Here is a 22,890-nt window from a genome sequence, read left to right as displayed (position 1 = left end):
ATCTTGCTCTACTCATAAAATCCGTGTCCGGACAAAACAGTCCGAGACAAAATAGTCCCAAGAAAACAGAAAAAACAGTCCCAGACAAAATAGTCCCAAATAAAATATTGAAAAAATTTAAATATAATCTAAAAACAATTGACAAATATAATCTATGAGTTAAGCTTCCGAATGCAATGTTTTTAATTGATATCAATTAGGACTGAACCAAAAACTGGTTTCAAAATACGTTATTTGGCAAAAACTATGTGGTAAACAGCATAATTTTCGTTCAAAGAAATACAATCATATGAATACCTTAAGGGGTTTCCTTGTTAATTGAAATGCATATGTTTGATTATATATTTATTTCGAACTATTTTGTGTGGGAATGTTTTGTCTATTTTCTTGGGACTATTTTGTCTGGGACTGTTTTGTCCGGGACTGTTTTGTCTTGGACTGTTTTGCTGTTCACCATAAAATCATTCTGGTATAATTAATCGAATTAAGCTCGCAAACAGGATTCTTTAAATTGCACATAATTAAGGTAGGGGTTCCTCGGGATTCTTACCTCCAAAAGGGCTATTGCGGCAAACTGCAGTCAAATTACGCTAATATTATTGATGTCTTAATTCATTTGAGAAGATATGATCAAAAGTAAAAAAATCCAATTTTAGCATCCATTCTGTCCCCCCCACACTTAGCGAGTGCATATTATTTGCACCCCTCAAAAGCACGGGCAATAATTTTGCATTATGAACTACTATGTAGTGACACGTGCTGGGGGGTGTCTAACGTAGTGGGGGGGGGGGACACATTTGAGATTCTGCAGCAAACTGCGCCTTATGACCGAAAATAATTTAGCTTTTTGAGAGAATCTAAGATGCAATTCCCTTAAATTATCTGAATTTTTAATTACAAATCTCTGTCAACTGAATTATGCGTTGCCGATTTTAGGCCATCAGAATACAATACCTTTACAATACCTCGACCCTTTACAATACCTCGATGTATTACGTTACAGACTTGAGCGCAATCCCCGAGTTCCAGAGGTCTTACTGAAGTCATCGATACAGAAACCGCAAAAACAAAAGATAGTACTAAAAATATTTTTGCTGCACATGATGTCTCGACTGAAAAACAAAAGGTCTACAAATGATCCTTCAATTTACGAATGGTAATAAATAGTGACATGAATGGCTCCTAACAGAGATTATTTAAAAAAAACAGCAACACTGCAAAAAAATTTGATATCAGCAATGAAATCAAAAAGTAAACAATTGGATTATTTAAAAAGTTGGATTGAAGATGTTTTACGCAAATATTTTTCTACCGTATATCTGAGTTACTCAAAACTGGATTCTGACAGTTTTTGCAACCAGAAATTGGCTCATTTTTGAATAAAGTATTATTGAAAGCGTATTATTTGAAAATGAAATGTTTGGAAAATAAAAATTGAGTATTGCAAATGAAATATTGTGTCACCAATGCAGAGATGCTTTTTAGGTTTCCAAATGTTTCTCGTGACTGTTTCGAAATTCTCTCGTCTGGCAACCACGCTCGTCAATGGATTTCCTGGCTTCAATTTCATTTTACCAGAAAACAAATCGTGGTGAAAATCTTTGGGACCCCAATGATTGACACAAAAAGAGCACTCCCCGTAGAAGTCCCCAAAAACAATTTAATATACCAATTTAACGAAACCTGTCCTTTGAACTGACTACTTTACTTTGCCATATTATTGTCCATACCGTCGCTCATATCTGAAAACATTTATGTAAAGATTTTATATGAATCTACTACCTGTTCTTTTTCAGGGACAAAAACGTGTTTTCATAATGAGTTGACACTTTTTTCGGAAATTCCTAAGCCATATTTTAAATAATTAGTGGCTGGTTAGTGGGTTTTAGTAACTTCAGTTTTTTGCTATTACAGGCTATGGTGAATTAACATCAAAATTGGAAACGTGTTATAGTTTGACGCAATTTGGTTTTTCAACAGCACTTAGTGGAAATTGGATACAAAAAAACGTTTGTTCTCGAAGACTAATTTGAAATTTAACATTCCTACAGTAATGATTGTCACTGCCTGAACCTCTTTGCTTCGCCTAACAATTTTTAAAGGTCCCAATAAAGGAAACGACAGATTCGATCCACAGAGGTATTTTAAAGCAGTTCAATATAAAAAATCCAGTTGTGTAACATGAATGCTTAATTTTGCAATTTTTCTTTTTCTACAATGGCGCCCATGTGTGAAGAAAAAACTTTGCGTAGCAAATTTATCAGTATACCCATACCAGATTTTTTTCAAGGAAACAAAAGCATTTTCCTATAAGGAGTTGAAACTTTTTAAAACTTTTCTTAGAAGTTTGTGTTGAAGCACACTCACTTCCCGATATTGAAGCTGATGGTGAAGCAGAAGCACTTCCAGATAATGAAGCCGAAGGTGAGACAGAAGCACTTCCTGAAATCGAGACTGACGGCGAAGCAGAGGCACTTCCGGATGCTGAAGCTGACGGCGAGCCAGAAGACCCTCTCGACACGGAAGCCGATGGTGAAGCAGATTGGCTTGCTGATATGGAAATGGAAGGCGAAACGGATTCACTTCCCGATGCTGAAGCCGATGGTGAAGCAGAGGCACTTCCAGATACTGAAGCGGAAGGCGAGGCAGAAGCGCTTCCCGAAACTGAAGGCGAAGCAGACTCACTTCCCGATGCTGAAACTGAAGGTGAGACAGAAGCACTTCCTGAAACTGACACTGAAGGTGAGACAGAAGCACTTCCTGAAACTGACACTGAAGGTGAAGCAGAGGCACTTCCTGATACTGAAACTGACGGCGATCCAGAAGAAACTTTCGACACAGAAGCTGACGGTGAAGCAGACTGACTTGCCGATACGGAAACTGAAGGCGAAGCGGATTGACTTCTCGATGCTGAAGCCGATGGTGAAGCAGATGCACTTCCTGATACTGAAGCGGACGGCGAGGCAGAAGCGCTTCCCGAAACTGAAGGCGAAGCAGACTCACTTCCCGATGCTGAAACTGAAGGTGAGACAGAAGCACTTCCTGAAACTGACACTGAAGGTGAAGCAGAGGCACTTCCTGATACTGAAACTGACGGCGAGCCAGAAGAACCTCTCGACACGGAAGCCGATGGTGAAGCAGACTGACTAGCCGATGCAGAAAATGAAGGCGAAGCGGATTCACTTGCAGATGCTGAAGCCGATGGTGAAGCAGAGGCAGTTCCTGATACAGAAGCGGAAGGCGAGGCAGAAGCGCTTCCCGAAACTGAAGGCGAAGCAGACTCACTTCCCGATGCTGAAACTGAAGGTGAGACAGAAGCACTCCCTGAAACTGACACTGAAGGTGAAGCAGAGGCACTTCCTGATACTGAAACGGACGGCGAGCCAGAAGAACCTCTCGAAACGGAAGCCGATGGTGAAGCAGACTGACTAGCCGATGCGGAAAATGAAGGCGAAGCAGATTCACTTGCAGATGCTGAAGCCGATGGTGAAGCAGAGGCAGTTCCTGATACAGAAGCGGAAGGTGAGGCAGAAGCGCTTCCCGAAACTGATGGCGAAGCAGACTCACTTCCCGATGCTGAAACTGAAGGTGAGACAGAAGCCCTTCCTGAAACTGACACTGAAGGTGAAGCAGAGGCACTTCCTGATACTGAAACTGACGCCGAGCCAGAAGAACCTTTCGACACGGAAGCTGACGGTGAAGCAGACTGACTTGCCGATAAGGAAACTGAAGGCGAAGCGGATTGACTTCTCGATGCTGAAGCCGATGGTGAAGCAGAGGCACTTCCTGATACTGAAGCGGAAGGCGAGGCAGAAGCGCTTCCCGAAACTGATGGCGAAGCAGACTCACTTCCCGATGCTGAAACTGAAGGTGACACAGAAGCACTTCCTGAAACCGAGACTGAAGGTGAAACAGAGGCACTTTCTGATGCTGAAACTGATGGTGAGACAGAAGCACTTCCTGAAACCGAGACTGAAGGTGAAGCAGAGGCACTTCCTGATACTGAAACTGACGGCGAGCCGGAAGAACCTTTCGAGACGGAAGCTGACGGTGAAGCAGACTGACTTGCCGATATGGAAACTGAAGGCGAAGCTGATTCACTTCCCGATTCTGAAACTGATGGTGAGACAGAAGCACTTCCTGAAACTGAGACTGAAGGTGACGCAGAGGCACTTCCTGATACTGAAGCGGAAGGCGAGGCAGAAGCGCTTCCCGAAAATGAAGGCGAAGCAGACTCACTTCCCGATGCTGAAACTGAAGGTGAGACAGAAGCACTTCCTGAAACTGACACTGAAGGTGAAGCAGAGGCACTTCCTGATACTGAAACTGACGGCGAGCCAGAAGAACCTCTCGACACGGAAGCCGATGGTGAAGGAGACTGACTAGCCGATGCGGAAAATGAAGGCGAAGCGGATTCACTTGCAGATGCTGAAGCCGATGGTGAAGCAGAGGCAGTTCCTGATACAGAAGCGGAAGGTGAGGCAGAAGCGCTTCCCGAAACTGATGGCGAAGCAGACTCACTTCCCGATGCTGAAACTGAAGGTGAGACAGAAGCACTTCCTGAAACTGACACTGAAGGTGAAGCAGAGGCACTTCCTGATACTGAAACTGACGGCGAGCCAGAAGAACCTCTCGACACGGAAGCCGATGGTGAAGCAGACTGACTAGCCGATGCGGAAAATGAAGGCGAAGCAGATTCACTTGCAGATGCTGAAGCCGATGATGAAGCAGAGGCAGTTCCTGATACAGAAGCGGAAGGTGAGGCAGAAGCGCTTCCCGAAACTGAAGGCGAAGCAGACTCACTTCGCGAAGCTGATACTGATGGTGAGAATGAAACCGATGCGGAAAATGAAGGCGAAGCGGATTCACTTGCAGATGCTGAAGCCGATGGTGAAGCAGAGGCACTACCTGATACTGAAGCGGAAGGCGAGGCAGAAGCGCTGCCAGAAACTGAAGGCGAAGCAGATTCACTTCCCGATGCTGAAACTGATGTTGAGACAGAAGCACTTCCTGAAACCGAGACTGAAGGTGAAGCAGAGGCACTTTCTGATACTGAAACTGACGGCGAGCCAGAAGAACCTTTCGACACGGAAACTGACGGTGAAGCAGACTGACTTGCCGATACGGAAACCGAAGGCGAGGCAGATTCACTTCCCGATGCTGAAGCCGATGGTGAAGCAGAGGCACTTCCTGATACTGAAGCAGAGGGTGAGGCAGAAGCAGTTCCTGAAACAGAAACTGAAGGCGAAGCAGACTCACTTCCCGATGCTGAACCTGATGGTGAGACAGAAGCACTTCCTGAAACCGACACTGAAGGTGAAGCAGAGGCACTTCCTGATACTGAAACTGAAGGTGAAGCAGATGCACTTTCTGATACTGAAACTGACGGCGAGACAGAAGAACCTTTCGACACGGAAGCTGATGGTGAAGCAGACTGACTTGCCGATACGGAAACTGAAGGCGAAGCGGATTCACTTCTCGATACTGAAGCCGATGGTGAAGCAGAGACACTACCTGATACTGAAGCGGAAGGCGAGGCAGAAGCGCTGCCAGAAACTGAAGGCGAAGCAGATTCACTTCCCGATGCTGAAACTGATGGTGAGACAGAAGCACTTCCTGAAACCGAGACTGAAGGTGAAGCAGAGGCACTTTCTGATACTGAAACTGACGGCGAGCCAGAAGAACCTTTCGACACGGAAACTGAAGGTGAAGCAGACTGACTTGCCGATACGGAAACCGAAGGCGAGGCAGATTCACTTCCCGATGCTGAAGCCGATGGTGAAGCAGAGGCACTTCCTGATAATGAAGCAGAAGATGAGGCAGAAGCAGTTCCTGAAACAGAAACTGAAGGCGAAGCAGACTCACTTCCCGATACTGAAACTGATGGTGAGACAGAAGCACTTCCTGAAACCGAGACTGAAGGTGAAACAGAGGCACTTTCTGATACTGAAATTGATGGCGAGACAGAAGCACTTCCTGAAACCGAGACTGAAGGTGAAGCAGAGGCACTTCCTGATACTGAAACTGACGGCGAGCCGGAAGAACCTTTCGAGACGGAAGCTGACGGTGAAGCAGACTGACTTGCCGATAGGGAAACTGAAGGCGAAGCTGATTCACTTCCCGATGCTGAAACTGATGGTGAGACAGAAGCACTTCCTGAAACCGAGACTGAAGGTGACGCAGAGGCACTTCCTGATACTGAAGCGGAAGGTGAGGCAGAAGCGCTTCCTGAAACTGAGACTGAAGGCGAAGCAGACTCACTTCCCGATGCTGAAACTGATGGTGAGACAGAAGCACTTCCTGAAACCGAGACTGAAGGTGACGCAGAGGCACTTCCTGATAGTGAAACTGACGGCGAGCCAGAAGAACCTTTCGACACGGAAGCTGACGGTGAAGCAGACTGACTTGCCGATACGGAAACTGAAGGCGAAGCGGATTCACTTCTCGATACTGAAACTGATGGTGAGACAGATGCACTTCCTGAAACCGAGACTGAAGGTGAAGCCGAAGCACTTCCTGACACTGAAACTGACGGCGAGCCAGAGGAACCTCTCGAGACGGAAACTGATGGTGAAGCAGAGAGGCTTGCCGATCCGGAAACTGAAGGCGAAGCAGACTCACTTGCAGATACGGAAGCTGATGGTGAAGCAGAAGCACTTCCAGATACTGAAGCTGATGGTGATGCAGAGGCACTTCCAGATACTGAAACTGAAGGCGAAGCAGAGGCACTTTCGGATACTGAAGCAGACGGCGAAGAACCTCGCGACACGGAAGCTGACGGAGAAGCAGACTGACTTGCCGATACGGAAACTGAAGGCGAAGCGGATTCACTTCTCGATACTGAAACTGATGGTGAGACAGATGCACTTCCTGAAACCGAGACTGAAGGTGAAGCCGAAGCACTTCCTGACACTGAAACTGACGCCGAGCCAGAGGAACCTCTCGAGACGGAAACTGATGGTGAAGCAGAGCGGCTTGCCGATCCGGAAACTGAATGCGAAGCAGACTCACTTGCAGATACGGAAGCTGATGGTGAAGCAGAAGCACTTCCAGATACTGAAGCTGATGGTGATGCAGAGGCACTTCCAGATACTGAAACTGAAGGCGAAGCAGAGGCACTTTCGGATACTGAAGCAGACGGCGAAGAACCTCGCGACACGGAAGCTGACGGAGAAGCAGACTGACTTGCCGATACGGAAACTGAAGGCGAAGCGGATTCACTTTCCGATGCTGAAGCCGATGGTGAAGCAGAAGCACTTCCTGATACTGAAGCGGAAGGTGAGACAGAAGCGCTTTCTGAAACTGAAGGCGAAGCAGACTCACTTCCCGATACTGAAACTGATGGTGAGACAGAAGCACTTCCTGAAACCGAGACTGAAGGTGAAACAGAGGCAATTTCTGATACTGAAATTGATGGCGAGACAGAAGCACTTCCTGAAACCGAGACTGAAGGTGAAGCAGAGGCACTTCCTGATACTGAAACTGACGGCGAGCCGGAAGAACCTTTCGAGACGGAAGCTGACGGTGAAGCAGACTGACTTGCCGATATGGAAACTGAAGGCGAAGCTGATTCACTTCCCGATGCTGAAACTGATGGTGAGACAGAAGCACTTCCTGAAACCGAGACTGAAGGTGACGCAGAGGCACTTCCTGATACTGAAGCGGAAGGTGAGGCAGAAGCGCTTCCTGAAACTGAGACTGAAGGCGAAGCAGACTCACTTGCAGATACGGAAGCTGATGGTGAAGCAGAAGCACTTCCAGATACTGAAGCTGATGGTGATGCAGAGGCACTTCCAGATACTGAAACTGAAGGCGAAGCAGAGGCACTTTCGGATACTGAAGCAGACGGCGAAGAACCTCGCGACACGGAAGCTGACGGAGAAGCAGACTGACTTGCCGATACGGAAACTGAAGGCGAAGCGGATTCACTTCTCGATACTGAAACTGATGGTGAGACAGATGCACTTCCTGAAACCGAGACTGAAGGTGAAGCCGAAGCACTTCCTGACACTGAAACTGACGGCGAGCCAGAGGAACCTCTCGAGACGGAAACTGATGGTGAAGCAGAGAGGCTTGCCGATCCGGAAACTGAAGGCGAAGCAGACTCACTTGCAGATACGGAAGCCGATGGTGAAGCAGAAGCACTTCCAGATACTGAAGCTGATGGTGATGCAGAGGCACTTCCAGATACTGAAACTGAAGGCGAAGCAGAGGCACTTTCGGATACTGAAGCAGACGGCGAAGAACCTCGCGACACGGAAGCTGACGGAGAAGCAGACTGACTTGCCGATACGGAAACTGAAGGCGAAGCGGATTCACTTCTCGATACTGAAACTGATGGTGAGACAGATGCACTTCCTGAAACCGAGACTGAAGGTGAAGCCGAAGCACTTCCTGACACTGAAACTGACGGCGAGCCAGAGGAACCTCTCGAGACGGAAACTGATGGTGAAGCAGAGAGGCTTGCCGATCCGGAAACTGAAGGCGAAGCAGACTCACTTGCAGATACGGAAGCTGATGGTGAAGCAGAAGCACTTCCAGATACTGAAGCTGATGGTGATGCAGAGGCACTTCCAGATACTGAAACTGAAGGCGAAGCAGAGCCACTTTCGGATACTGAAGCAGACGGCGAAGAACCTCGCGACACGGAAGCTGACGGAGAAGCAGACTGACTTGCCGATACGGAAACTGAAGGCGAAGCGGATTCACTTTCCGATGCTGAAGCCGATGGTGAAGCAGAGGCACTTCCTGATACTGAAGCGGAAGGTGAGACAGAAGCGCTTTCTGAAACTGAAGGCGAAGCAGACTCACTTCCCGATACTGAAACTGATGGTGAGACAGAAGCACTTCCTGAAACCGAGACTGAAGGTGAAACAGAGGCACTTTCTGATACTGAAATTGATGGCGAGACAGAAGCACTTCCTGAAACCGAGACTGAATGTGAAGCAGAGGCACTTCCTGATACTGAAACTGACGGCGAGCCGGAAGAACCTTTCGAGACGGAAGCTGACGGTGAAGCAGACTGACTTGCCGATATGGAAACTGAAGGCGAAGCTGATTCACTTCCCGATGCTGAAACTGATGGTGAGACAGAAGCACTTCCTGAAACCGAGACTGAAGGTGACGCAGAGGCACTTCCTGATACTGAAGCGGAAGGTGAGGCAGAAGCGCTTCCTGAAACTGAGACTGAAGGCGAAGCAGACTCACTTCCCGATGCTGAAACTGATGGTGAGACAGAAGCACTTCCTGAAACCGAGACTGAAGGTGACGCAGAGGCACTTCCTGATAGTGAAACTGACGGCGAGCCAGAAGAACCTTTCGACACGGAAGCTGACGGTGAAGCAGACTGACTTGCCGATACGGAAACTGAAGGCGAAGCGGATTCACTTTCCGATGCTGAAGCCGATGGTGAAGCAGAGGCACTTCCTGATACTGAAGCGGAAGGTGAGACAGAAGCGCTTTCTGAAACTGAAGGCGAAGCAGACTCACTTCCCGATGCTGAAATTGATGGTGAGACAGAAGCACTCCCTGAAACCGAGACTGACGGCGAAGCAGACGCACTTCCAGATACTGAAGCTGATTGTGAAGCTGAGGCGCTTCCAGATAATGACGCTGACACCGAAGCTGAGGGAGACACAGATGCACTGCCTGAAGGTGACGCTGACGCAGAGGGGCTAGCAGACACCGATGGCAAAACTTAAACACGCAAACTTTTGAGTCAGAAAACCGGAAATGGTTGAGTACACTGTGATGACTGCTTCCAAATTATAAAACTTAGCCGGCATCTTATTGAAAAATTTGCTGACTTATAAGGCACGTTGGCAAAAAATAGACACTAATTGAGAATGTTTATAACATTTGATGAAATGCATTACAGAGAAACAGTATGTGTAAAAATAAACAATATCCATGAAGTTGCTTGTGTGACACTAACCAGAATAGCCAGAAAAACTTTTCAAAAAGCCTCTGAACACAAGCTGTGAACTATCGTTCAAAATCAAAAAAATACAAAACTTTCATAAAAATTCAAATGGAAATGCTACATTAGCTCTCAGTCAAAATGGCCAATAGGCTCCCATGCCTGTCTGGTAGCCTAGGAACTATTAGGGAGCATTAAAATTCGGCCATTCAGACTTGTCCTGTTTAAAATCCAGGAATTACTGAATTACACCAGAACGCATATTAGCGCTGCGCGGAAGCGCGACAGATTAGATGCATAACAAAAAATGCACTGTTTGATTATTGCAGTACAAAATAATAATGTTCGGATTTAAAGAAAATAAAAATTAAAAAAGATTATTAATTTAAATATGTGCAACGATATGATAGGTGACACTTCTCTCATTGGCTTGCCTATGTATGCTAATCAAATATTGTTGAAGGCAATAAAAACCTTCCTCTAAAAATATATGACTTTACTGATGTTTATGAGCTAACTGTGTTATTAGTAAGTATCTATCGACAAAAAAATGCAATGAGTTTTGCAGAATTTTTGAGCTAGGCCAAAAACAATTCTCTTGTATTTTCTGTGGGTGGTTTTGAAAGGAAAACTGGGGTTTCGGCTAAGTTGCGTATATGATGCCTGACGTGTTTTGGCAGAGAGTAAAAATACATAGGTAACAGTTATAGAGACATTACCCGTACATGTTTTCGTTACAGCACTCAATATTGCACGTTTTCAAGTATTTGTCTATATTTGGCTCCGATGGATTCGAAAGAGTAAAGTTCCGTAGTTTTAGTTAATTAAGTCATGAAAGATGAAGTAGGTTTTGAGTTAGCTTTCATCTCTAGTATTTTGTAACTTTTGATTAGAAGCTGTTATAGGTTATGAAGACGAAAACCAAATAAAAAGTAGATTTCCTAAATAAAATATTTGTCAATTTTGGCTCTTCCTGTCAAAAAGGAACAATAATAGCGTACCCTTTAGATACTAAGCAGGCACTGACAAAAAATTTTGGCGTTGAAGACAACAAACTCAAATTTATCACATTTAATTTTCCTTAGTTTTCGCTAATTTAAAAGATGCACATCATTGAGTTTAAGTCGGTTGATACTTACAAGGAAGAACTTAACAACAAAAAAAGGGCTAAAAGTTTGTAATTTCTTTCAAAAAAAGTTTCTAAAAAAGTAACCAAGACAAGAAAAGAACGAATGTAAACCAGAAAATTAATTTTGAAAGGACTCTAAGTCACTGCGCCGTGGAATATATTAAATATTTGAGCTTCAGAGAAAAATCCGTAATTCAAACTATTTTTGGAGTTGGAAATTTATACTCCGTTAGTCTGCTGTTGTAAGTTCTCTCTAATTTCTTCCGGGTTAATGCTCTAAAATGTACCATATGAATCATTTGGTACAGCAAATACAATTCGAACTCATTCATTACTGCTAGGATTACAGCAGATGTATTCAATAGTTTTTACAGCCGTTATACCATCTTATTGCGCTAGCGGTCACAATTTTTTTTTTGTTAAATGTGATCTTGTTGGCTACGCACTCTAATTCATTAATTTTTGTTTTTTTTTAGTCAAATGCAGTTCTACTAATTCTCCTATTCCATTCTTTTCTGACGTATTCAAATAACTTTCGGAATATTTTGGTTAAGTTACTGAAAAGATGCTGAGAATAATCTATTTTTCTCCAATTTTTTGGTGATTTAAGTACTAAAACTGTCATTGTTTTTGAAACTTTGGTTTAATTCTTTTCTTGTGTAAGGTAAATAATCTACTTCGGGGTAAACAAACACAAAATGTGTTCTTGTAGTCATTAATAAAACATTGCTTTATCATACTGGTTTTCTAGGTTCACATTGGTGGTATCTTATTTTTCTTACAATTATATGGGCAAAGCTATACGTTTAATTACCTCCAATCAAACACTCGGTGTCTGGCAGTGACCTTGATTCATTTCAACCAATGACGTAATGCAGTCCAATCGCATTAGTACAAATATAGTGTTTGTGAATTGCCTTCTAACAATTTAAGGTTTTTTTTCTCTGCTAGCGCTCCCAGTAAAGTAGGCAACCCCATTTGCATATGTTTAAAAGTTATGTATGCATTTGATTTATTGCGTATGCATACGTTTGAATCAGCATTTAGAAAATACTAATAGAGCGGAGGTTTGAAAATAATAAGTGTATAGCAAAAATTCACAGCATGTAATGTAAACATCAACCAAAAACCTGTTCTTATTGAAATTTTAGTGATTACGAGCTATTCAGAAGGGTCTTCTACTATAGTTTTCTCGCGAATTGTTACGTACATGGTTGTCGATGTATTAAACCAGGAACCTTATTACGAAAATAAATAATTTTCTCAGAAGGGAGCAAAACAATAATTTTTTGGGGGTGCCCAAATTTTGGCTATATAGGACTGGGGAGGCGCTTCCGGAAAGTATCCCAATTTAAGGGATATCTGAACTCCGATCTCATGTCCTCTACTTTGTTTTGCATTTGAGCATACTTTTTGATTTTGGATTTGTTCAGTTCCGGAGTTTTGTCGTAATTAGTACCGAGCTAACACAAACACACACATAAAAAAAACACACACACACACATAAACACTAAACACACACAAATACACAAACTCACACAAATTCACAGCAGGCATGTGAAATCATGTCCTGTGAGAATAGTAGTCAGATATAATATCTTAAGGCTTAGATATATTACGATTTAATGTACTGAGATTTAGATTGATAAATTGATATTTAAAAATAGGTCTCAATATCTCTTAGATTGTTAAAATACAAAAACCAATTCTCATCTTAGACAGATAAAACCAAAGGCGATACACAAACTCGAACTGCATAAAAAACAAGATGGCCATAAAATAGCGTTGCTTAGCTTAAAGCGTGCAGTTGTTGAAAGAAACAAACTCTAACAACTCTCAAGTCCTAAATCATGTTCGACAAGGAAAGTAAATAAAATTTTCATTGCGATTCATTTGTAATTTCACCCCTTGAAAAAAGAATTCACCAGCTAAAAAGCAATGCATTGTTATGTAATATATAAGATTTACCAGAGCAACTAGGTTGAATATTGAAATCGACGTATCCTCTGCTGTTAGATACTTCAATCAGTCTAAGGCGGATAGTTGAAGCTGTTATTACCCTGCCCAGACGCGTGTTCAGATCTACTTCCGTATTTGCTGGTCCACTTGCTGGTTTAATTATTCTCTGAAATAATAATTGGATTTTAAAAATATGAAAATGAGGTGTATTTTCAAGATTAACCTGTTGTAATAACTATGGTCATCAACTCAACAGATCAACACTTTAATGAATTACATACCAGGAGTCCTTTTCAATTCTCAACACGTTTAGGGGGTCTCACTTGCAACTTATTTTCGTTCTCACCACTTTAGACGTTATCCCCACGGCGCAACAAAAGGACATTGAACAAAGGCAGCGAAGAGTATCAAGAGGCCAGATCAGTTTTAATCTTTTTTATAACCAGTCGAAAAAACATTTTTCAAAAGAAGACTGTTTTGCCAACCTGAGAGCATCAAACCTCTATATAAGAGTACGTGATAATTTGTTTGTGAATGAATTATATCAAGTCCAACAGCCTCTAAGGCATGGCCAATGATCGCAAGGCGTAGCCAACTACGCTAATGAGCAGCCCTTTAACTATCAAGCGGGAGTTGATTTACGTGGGTGTTTATGTTCATGAGAAGAACTCTCTCCTATCTGAAAATTGGTGGGGTGTTAATCCGTGGATTTTTCCTAAACCGTAAGGAATTGGATCAACACAAGAAATTTTTAAAACTTATATTCAGCTGGACACTGCCTCGTCTCATTCAGAATGACCTTGATAGGTTAAGCCGACCGTTGAGCATTTATCAGCTGCTGGTCTATATGCAAAGATGGCCTCTCCAAAGAAAACATTATTCGCCCTATCCTCAGCTCGTTTTAAATATTTCGTTAACTAGGGCACTCAAAAAGAAGACAAAAGTTGACGCAGAGCTGTTTCTAACCAATGGTCCAATCAGGGCACTGGGATTCTGAGCCAGAATCTGGGATGTAGTAACCAAGTCTCCGTTTTTGTCGAAGAACTCGAGCTGGAAGACAAACCTAGCGCTTCCAGTTGGATTCGGACTGAATGTGATACCATACACTGACACACTCTGCCATCCAACATCACCCTGAAAAAATTTAAAATTAAGTGACCGCTCATATTGAGTTAAACTTTTCTACGTCGTCGACCCCGCCGTTTAGTTTTTGACACCTCAGAACCCAAAAGCCGGTGAGAATGAAAACAGAGTGCTTTTGTGAGAAGGAAAATTGAAAGTGCTCGTTGGCAACATAAATCAGGATAATATCTGCTGCTCTTGGTGCGACATTAATGCAACAAAAACATCTTTTCCCCTGACAAAAAGACTCAAGACAATTAATTTGTAGGGGGGGGGGCAAAATCAACCTAAAATGAGAATCTCTCTATCCCATTTCATTTTCTGTTACCATGTTAAAAGTCGTCTCTTTCAATTCAACGATAATTTTATCTAATAGGGTCATGACTGGCATTCAATTATAGACAATAGTGCATATCTTGGCACAACGAAAATGCAGTGACTTATATTGGAGTCCAATTTTGTATGTACTATTGCAAGGCAATAATTCCATTTAGTATAAGTTTTGAAAGTATCAAAACAGAGTCAAGAAAAATTCAAAATTCATAGTAGCACCAGTCTAAACTTTTGACAACAAGCAATAAATAAAATCAAATTCGGCAAACTTACAGCAAGGTCCGCGATTGTTACAGTTCGGTCTAGCTGTGTGGCTCTGAAGGTCCAAGTGGATGGTCTAGCATTGCAAAAGACCGGTTCACTTTCTGACCCTGACACAAAACAAAAAAATCAATGGCATTAACGCTAGGAAAGAGAAAACCAATTTCATCAAAAAAAATTCCACGAGGTTTACTTTAAGTTAACTTTTGTCTTAAACTCAGAGCTCTTAGGGTGTCGAGCACTCCATAAAGTTTGAACATATTTTTGAAGAGTTGTTTCCAGAATCAGTGCCCAACAATATAATATTAAGAGAATAGGTCAAAAATTTTTGCGTCCCAACTTGCTGTGATTTAGCCCATGATCTCTGTTACAACAAAATTGCTATGTCTATTAAAAAGGTAAACTTAATGCAGGAGGTTTTTACATCTTAGTTTTCTCCAGCTTCGTTCTCATACTAAAATATCTCAAGGTGATGAGATTCCAGAAAAATGTCATGAACTGACAGCAATAAAGAAAACAGAAGAACTCAATAATCTACTAACGGGACACGGAAGCCGAAGGCGACGGCGAGACACTAGCAGACGCAGATGGAATTGCTGAAACAACAAAACATAAAACTTAAAATTATTAAGAGGAAAAAACCCGTTGCCGTCTTTGCACTATTTTTAAACATAATTCATCAAAACAATTCTTCGGAAATGATTTTCAAGTGATTATCACTCCAATGAATAGGAGAGGATTCCTTGTCACTGGTAGAAATTCTTTTTCATTAAAATGATGTATAGTCACAACCGATTACTCTTACTCAAATAGTACAGAGATGTACGGTACCCAAAAAATAAAACCCATTGCATTTTAAAAAACGTAGCGAACAGATTGTCAGAACAGCTGCCAAATAGATCTGGGTGTTGCCAAATTTTTTATCGCAATAAATTCATATTTGAGTTAATTGAGTTGCCGCTGCAACATCTTATAGCTATATGAAACACACATAGTAGATTGACGGAGAAAACCGCTATGGATTCCCCTGACTCCTAGTGGGATTGAACAAAGAACAAGAGAATTAGTTAGTTTAACACACAAAATGACAAAAATGACACACATACACGCACAGACACGAGCACACACAAACAGACCCACATATACACACACTCTTTCTCTATCTTTCTCCTCCCTAGCTGCTCTTTAATTTGGTTCAAAAACAAATTCAACCCAATTTTCCGAGTTTTCACAGGAAGCACTTGAATTCGCACCCTAAGAGAAGAATAGTCAGATATAATATATTAAGGTTTAGAAAAACTGCAAATGAGATTTGAAGAGACATAATGAGATTTTGTGTATTGAGATTATCTAGATTGATGTAATGAGAATTAAAAATTAGGCTACAATAAATCCTCTTCGGTTCTAAAAAAGCAAAGAAATCCAATTTTCATATTTGAATTAAGAGATCAAAGTCAATACTCACCTCCGAACTGAAAAAGAAGATTGCCCTAAATTGGCTTTGCTCAGGTTAAAACATGTGAGCTATAAAAAAACAAACTCGCAGCTCTCGAGTCGTCAACTTTGTTCAAGATGGAGAAATAAATCATGTTTTATAGCGATTCAATTGAAGTTTTATCCCTTGAAAAAAATTCACCAGCTAAAAGGCAATGCAGTGCTATGTAATATAAGATTTACCAGAGCAACTAGGATGAATATTGAAGCAGACGTATCCTCTGGAGTTAGAGAGAGAGAGAGAGAGAGAGAGAGAGAGAGAGAGATAGAATGTGCAAGATAAAACGTAAACGAGAAAGAGAAAGAAAGAAACCCTAACCAACAAAGAGAGAGAGAGAAAGAGAGATCTAGGATAATTTTCTATGATGAGATTCGACTCTGCAAATTCTAGTTTTGTTGCCCTGTTAGTAACTAAATCATATTGAAAAACACTGAAAGTGCAAAATTAAAACCAAAGTTTCCACATTTCGCAGTGAAAAAAAAATCAAAACTCTTTTTTGTCAATGGAGTTCTGTCATGTAAACCAACTGCAAACTCAAAAAAATTCCTTGGCTAGTAATGGTCGTTAATCTAATCTCAGAAATGGAACATAAAATCAAGAACATTAAAACCAATTGCAAACTTTAACAAAATCTTGCTAAAATTCTTGATTTTAATATCTTCAGAACCATTTTTACTGTCTCATGTAGTGTCCCTACTTCAAACCTTAAATACTTTCATTGGCTCGCAATGTTCCATAAACTTGGAAAGTGATAAAAATATTCCAAAAAGTTCACAAAAAATAAATTTTATCGAAAAATTGGGAAAGCTAGAGTTAACATAAAATTGATAACCATTCCATTAACTCCAATAATAATTTTTCGAAAGATTGAAGAAAAAAAATTACCAGATGTTGCAAAAACTCTGTGTTGCAAAATTACTGATAACCATTTCATTAACTCAAGAAACTATGCAGCAGCTTATTATCAAACCTCGGAGGAGGTCACTGCGCTCCTGGTGCCAGAAAAAAAAATCAAAACTAATAAAAAAAACTAGAAAAAAATTGCAAATTTTTCAACAAAACTGCTTAAATTCGTGACCCTAAAATCTCGAAAACATTCAATAAAACCTAGAAACTATGCAGGAACCTATTATTAAACACTATACGAGATTCCTTGGCTCTGGAGGCTGGATAAACGTAAAAAGAAAAAAAAAATTCAAAAAAACTTCGAAAAAATGGACATTTTATCAAAAAATTGCAAAATTTGTAATATTAAAAAATTGAAACCTATTCCATGTGGCCAATAAAACTTTTTAGGTAAATTATTATCAAAACCTTCAGGAGGTTTTCTGAAACCTGAGGCTGAAAAAACCAAAATAATGAAAAAAAATTTCAAAAAAATGGAAAAAAATTGCAAGTTTTGTCAAAAAAAGCAAAAATTCGTGATGTTCGAACACTGAAAAACAATTTTTTACAATTAGAAACCATTATAAAATCCTAGAGGAGGTTCCTTGGCTCATGAGGCTGAAGAAACCTAAAAAAGGACTAAAAAAGTTTTATAAGAAACTTGCAAAAATTTGTGATTTTAAAAAGTTTAAAAACTCTAAGGCCAAAAAACATTTTTCAATAACATATTATCAAGCATTTAAGGAGGTTTTCTGGCCCCTGGGCCAACAAAAAACTTGAATAATGAAAGCAAATGTCAAAAAATGAAAAAAATTGCTAGTTTTGTCCAAAAAAAGATGCTAAAATTCGTGATGTTAGAATGCTCAAAACCAATCGATTACAAGCAGAAACTGAGCAGTAATCTATAAAATAAGTTCAATGACATTTGGGCTCTAAAACAGACACAAAAGCTCAAATTCAACCCAATTTTCTACGAGTCTCCACAGAGTATTTGAATTCGTACCCTAAGAAAAGAATAGTCGTATATAATATATAAAGGTTTAGAAATATTGCGAATGAGATTAAAAGAGATATATTGAGATTTTATGTATTGAGATTACCTAGATTGATGTAACGAGAAGTAAAATTTTTTAACGAGAAGTAAATTAGGCTACAATAAATCCTCTTCAATTCTAAAAAGCAAATAAAACCAATTTTCATCTTTGAATTAAGACATCAAAGTCAATACTCACCTCCGAACTGAAAAAAAAGATTGCCCTAAAGTGGCTTTGCTCAGCTTAAAACATGTTAGCTATAAAAAACAAACTCTCCCAGCTCTCGAGTCGTCAACTTTATTCAAGATGGTGAAAAAAATTGTAAATTATAGCGATTCGTTTAAAATTTTATCCCTTGAAAAAATTCACCAGCTAAAAGGCAATGCAGTGTTATGTAATATAAGATTTACCAGAGCAACTAGGATGAATAATGAAGTCGACGTATCCTCTGTCGTTAGAAACTTCAATCAGTCTAAGGCGGATAGTTGAAGCTGTTATTACCCTGCCCAGATGCGAGTTCAGATCTACTTCCGTATCTGCTGGACCACCTGCTGGTTTATTTATTCTCTGAAACAATAATCGGATTTTAAAATCAGTAAAATGAGATGCATTCGCAGGATTAGTCAATTCTACTCAACAGTTCAACAATTACAAAAGTAGGAGTCCATTTCAATTCTCAACAAGTCAAGGGGGTCTTACTTGCAACTTTTTTCGTTCGCCTAATTTAGACGTTATCCCAACGGCGCTACAAAGTAACATTGAAAGAAGACAGCAGAGAGAATAAAGCAGTCAAATCACTTTATATGAGGGGGAAGGAACTATAAACTCAAATCGTTTTTTTGTTCAGTCAATTTTGGCCGATCGATATATTCATCGTAGAGTTGAGACTGGTATCATTAGAACGCTTGTACAGCGTACATGATGGAATTAAAAACATTTTTCAATTTTCGTTTTCTACAGGGTGTTATCGAGTTTCGAACATTGAGAAAATAGTGTGAATTCCGGTAAGATTTTATTCACACTTTCCGGAATTTCTGACTAAAACTTCGCCAATTTTGCTAAAACTTGTTAATTTTTTTAGAATCTGTTTTTCATTTTTATTTATAAAGACAAACAAAAAAATATTGTAGGCTATTTTTATTAATTTATTGTGGAAAATTCTGGCTAAACAATTCAAAATTAAGACTTTTTCATCAAAAACAGCACGAAATAAGTTTCTTTAGTCCAGTTTGATTAAATTTACAGAAGATAGAGACCCAAACGCCACAAACACAATCTTTGTAGACTCTACTTCAAATTCCCTTGAGAGTGCTCTGTAATTAAAACTTTTTGCCGTTTTTTGCTAAATTTATTCGTTGATGATCAAATTTGATATATTTTTGATTTTTTAACTAACAAAAAATCAATATCTATAACATTCGAATAATTAAGTTTGTTAAAGGACAAACAGCATGCGCAGGGTTAGTTTTGGAACAATCTTGGACTGGCATAATCAAAAAATAATTCGGATTGTTATAAGTCTGTCTTTTTTATAAAAAAAAATTCGATCTTTTCTTCATTAATTAACTAACAGAAAATTTCCAACCAAAGCTCACTAATGATAGGTCCAAATGCCTTCCTTATTAGTTCCACATTATTGTATCTAGTTCGTTACTTGAAGGCTTATGGTCATTTTGACTTTTAAAAGTATTTGATTTCTAAATAAATAATGTATTAATGAACTTTGCCTCTATTTGTCTCTTAGTTTGGCCAACTTCTAACTTATTGTCATCAATGAAAGAATGCTTCTTCTTTCTATTGAAATCAATTTCAATATTTTTTGCGGTTTTACGCCTTAAGTAATGGTTTTCTCGCTTTGATACTGCTAGATTTCACGTTTTTTTAAAAAAAAAAATTTAAGCATTTGCCCATTTTTCACGTTATCTAGTTTTGTCTTATTATCACGTTATTGGCAGTTCATATATCACACTATTGGCTTTCAAAGTCAAACAAAATTGATAATAACAAAATCCTTGACGATATAGATTTTGATTTTAACGGCTCTGACACTATTTTCTCGAAGAATTTATTTGATTTTTTTTTTAAATTTTGTCTTTAACTGTCGTTTTTTCTTTGTCTTTTTAGCCGAATGAAATTTCCTGTACAATGAGCCAATTTCAACAATTTCAATGGAATTCCATGGAAGAATAGGTGAGACGATATTCTGATATTAGTAGATAGCTGATGGTTTTCAAATTTAAAAAAAATCTTTTTAACTTCGCAAATTTGTTGCTTCTATTCTCTACTTGTTATCCCGTCTCGTTAATTACAGGACAAATATGACATTATTGTTGTTAAGGGAAGAATTTAAAGGGGGTTGGTGTCACACAATCTAATGTTTTTAAAGAATTCGTTGACTTTACTGGCTTCGACACGGAAAAAAAGTAAATAAATTTTTGATTTTTGTAATGTGTGACGTTCTTTTTGTAGACATAAGACATATTCTGGATAAATGCAAACGGCGAGGGCTTTCTTTGGAATATTAAACGATTCTATTTAATTATTTCATTGTGTAATTAATGGCGTTCATATCTTTGGAAACATTTTTTTTCGCAAAAAAATTAAAGTGTTACTTATATTTGCATTTTTTTTATTTCTGTCTAGTTGTTACCTAGCTTCATTAATGAGAGGTCACATAATAAATTAATTGTACACCTCTAGAATGATTTAGTTGATTTCTATTGGTTTTTATTACTTTGAAATTAATCGTTTTAAAAAAAATAGGCGAATTTTTCAACTTCACTGTTTTTGATCCTTATTGTCTAAATGTTACCAAGCCTTTTTATTGACTAGTCCCATATCTTTTCTGGTGAATTACAAAATATTTTTTAAATATCAGTTTTATCTGACGCTATTTTGACTTTGTTATTAAGTTTTGTTTTTTAAAACGGACCTGAAATTTTTGATGTAATTAATTTTTGTTGTTGTTCTTTGATTTTGCTGTTCGTCTTGACTCGTTTTCTTAATATTTGCACATCTTATCAATCTAATGCACCATTTGTACTCCTGAGTTCTTTGCTTTGGAGGCTATCTCGTCGTTCATAAACCATTTTTTTTAAAAAACTTAAATTTTTGGGTTTTTCTATGTTCCTCATTTGGTAGACAATCATGCCAAAATGGTGGATGAGCGGGGTCGAAACCTTATGTGCGATCGACGTTACCGAGTCGCCTTGTTTTATAACCAGCCAAAAATTTTTTGTCCTTGCAGGACATTGTTTTGCCAACCAGAGAGTATCAAACCTCTATATAAGAGGTACGGGATGCAAAAAAGCGATCTCTGGAATCTGAAAGTGGCGCTTTTATTTCTTGAAGAATGAGTGTTAATTTCAACATTAGCTACCTTAGTCAATTGCCGCCAAACAAGACAAGGTTAGCACCCAAAATTCATAACAGTTAACTCAAAAAGTGGGGAGACATATGGAAAAAAATAGCAAGTCTTGGAGAATTATTTAAATATTGGAGCTGAAACAATATGTCACCGAATCAGGGTGGCCTTTATTTATTAATTGATTCTTCTCAACTCACCCAATGAGAAGCGTGTTGAGCAAATTGTTTGAGTTAACGGCAAATGAACAGAAAGCAATTGATGAAATTAACTAACAGGAGCAGGGACGTTGAACTCAATTAATTCTCCTCTGATTTGAAATAGAACGATGTCAGCAATGAACCAAGTAAATTATCAGAGCGTGATCTTGGCTGCATCAAAAATAATTAGTTTTATTGAGAAAAAAGAACAGCCGTTTAAAATAGTTAGGTTTTCTTTTGCATATGGGTAATTTTCAGACCCAGATCTTCACTCCAATTCACCATCAGTAAAAAAATAAAAACCATCTTGATCGAGACAAGAAATGAATTCCCATGTTCACATTGAACTGTGTACTTGATAATTTTTTGTGAAAGAATTATATCAAGTCCAACAGCCTCTGAGGCATGCCCAATGATCGCAAGGCGTAGCCAACTATGCTAATGGGCAGCCTTTTAAGTATCAAGCGGGAGTTGAGTTACGTGGGGTTTTATGTTCGTGAGACTTCTCTCCTATCTGAAAATTGATGGGGGTGTGTTATCCAAAGAATTTTTTCTAAACCGTGACGACTTGAATCAGCACATGGAATTCTTTAAACTTCCATGCAAGTTCCACGCATTCAGAAAGACTTGAATAGATTAAGATGACCGTTATGAAACTACCAGCTAGTGGTTTTTATGCAAAGATAGCCATTCTAAAAACACGTTCTTGTCCTATTCTCGGCTAACTTTAAATATTTCGCAAACTAGGGCACTCAAAAAAGGGGAAAATTAGACGAAGATCTGTTTCTAACCAATCGTCCAATCAGGGCACCGGGATCCTGATTCAGACTCTGGGATGTAGTAACCAAGTCTCCGTTTTTGTCCAGGAACTCGAGCTCAAAGACAAAACTAGCTCTTCCCGTTGGATTTGGACTGAAGGTAATACCAAACACTGACACACTCTGCCATTCGACATCACCCTGAAAAATTGAAAAACAAGTGATTGCTCACATTCAGTTTACTTTTCTTCGTAGTCGACCCCGCCGGTAAACTTTTGAACCCATAAGACGGTGAGAATGAATACATAGCGTTTGGTGAAAATGAAAAAAGCGCTCGTTGGCAATATAAATCATGATGGTATGTAAATTTGACTAAATATATTGCTGCTCTTATTTCGACATTAATGCAACAAAAACATCTTTTCCCTTGA

General features: G+C 39.7%; 1 protein-coding gene across 28 annotated transcripts in view; it reads right to left on the bottom strand.

The window, feature by feature from the left end:
- LOC142337853 (uncharacterized) overlaps positions 1–22,890 on the bottom strand; it is a 232,282-nt gene that overhangs the window by 174,933 nt on the left and 34,459 nt on the right. For all 28 annotated transcript variants that reach the window (XM_075387410.1, XM_075387418.1, XM_075387416.1 and 25 more), the window contains exons 14-20: positions 22,493–22,660; positions 18,548–18,704; positions 15,266–15,319; positions 14,736–14,833; positions 13,974–14,141; positions 13,017–13,173; positions 2,368–9,696 (exon numbers count right to left, since the gene is read on the bottom strand). In XM_075387410.1, coding sequence (XP_075243525.1) covers positions 2,368–9,696; positions 13,017–13,173; positions 13,974–14,141; positions 14,736–14,833; positions 15,266–15,319; positions 18,548–18,704; positions 22,493–22,660 — 8,131 coding nt within the window. The remainder of the gene's footprint in view (positions 1–2,367; positions 9,697–13,016; positions 13,174–13,973; positions 14,142–14,735; positions 14,834–15,265; positions 15,320–18,547; positions 18,705–22,492; positions 22,661–22,890) is intronic.

Source organism: Convolutriloba macropyga, chromosome 4 (genome assembly GCF_964194025.1).
Source record: "Convolutriloba macropyga chromosome 4, txConMacr16.3, whole genome shotgun sequence".
In the NCBI taxonomy this organism is placed as follows: Eukaryota; Metazoa; Xenacoelomorpha; order Acoela; family Convolutidae; genus Convolutriloba; species Convolutriloba macropyga.
The sequence above is the reverse complement of the archived record's forward strand: the minus strand, read 5'-3'. Positions and strand labels throughout refer to the sequence as shown.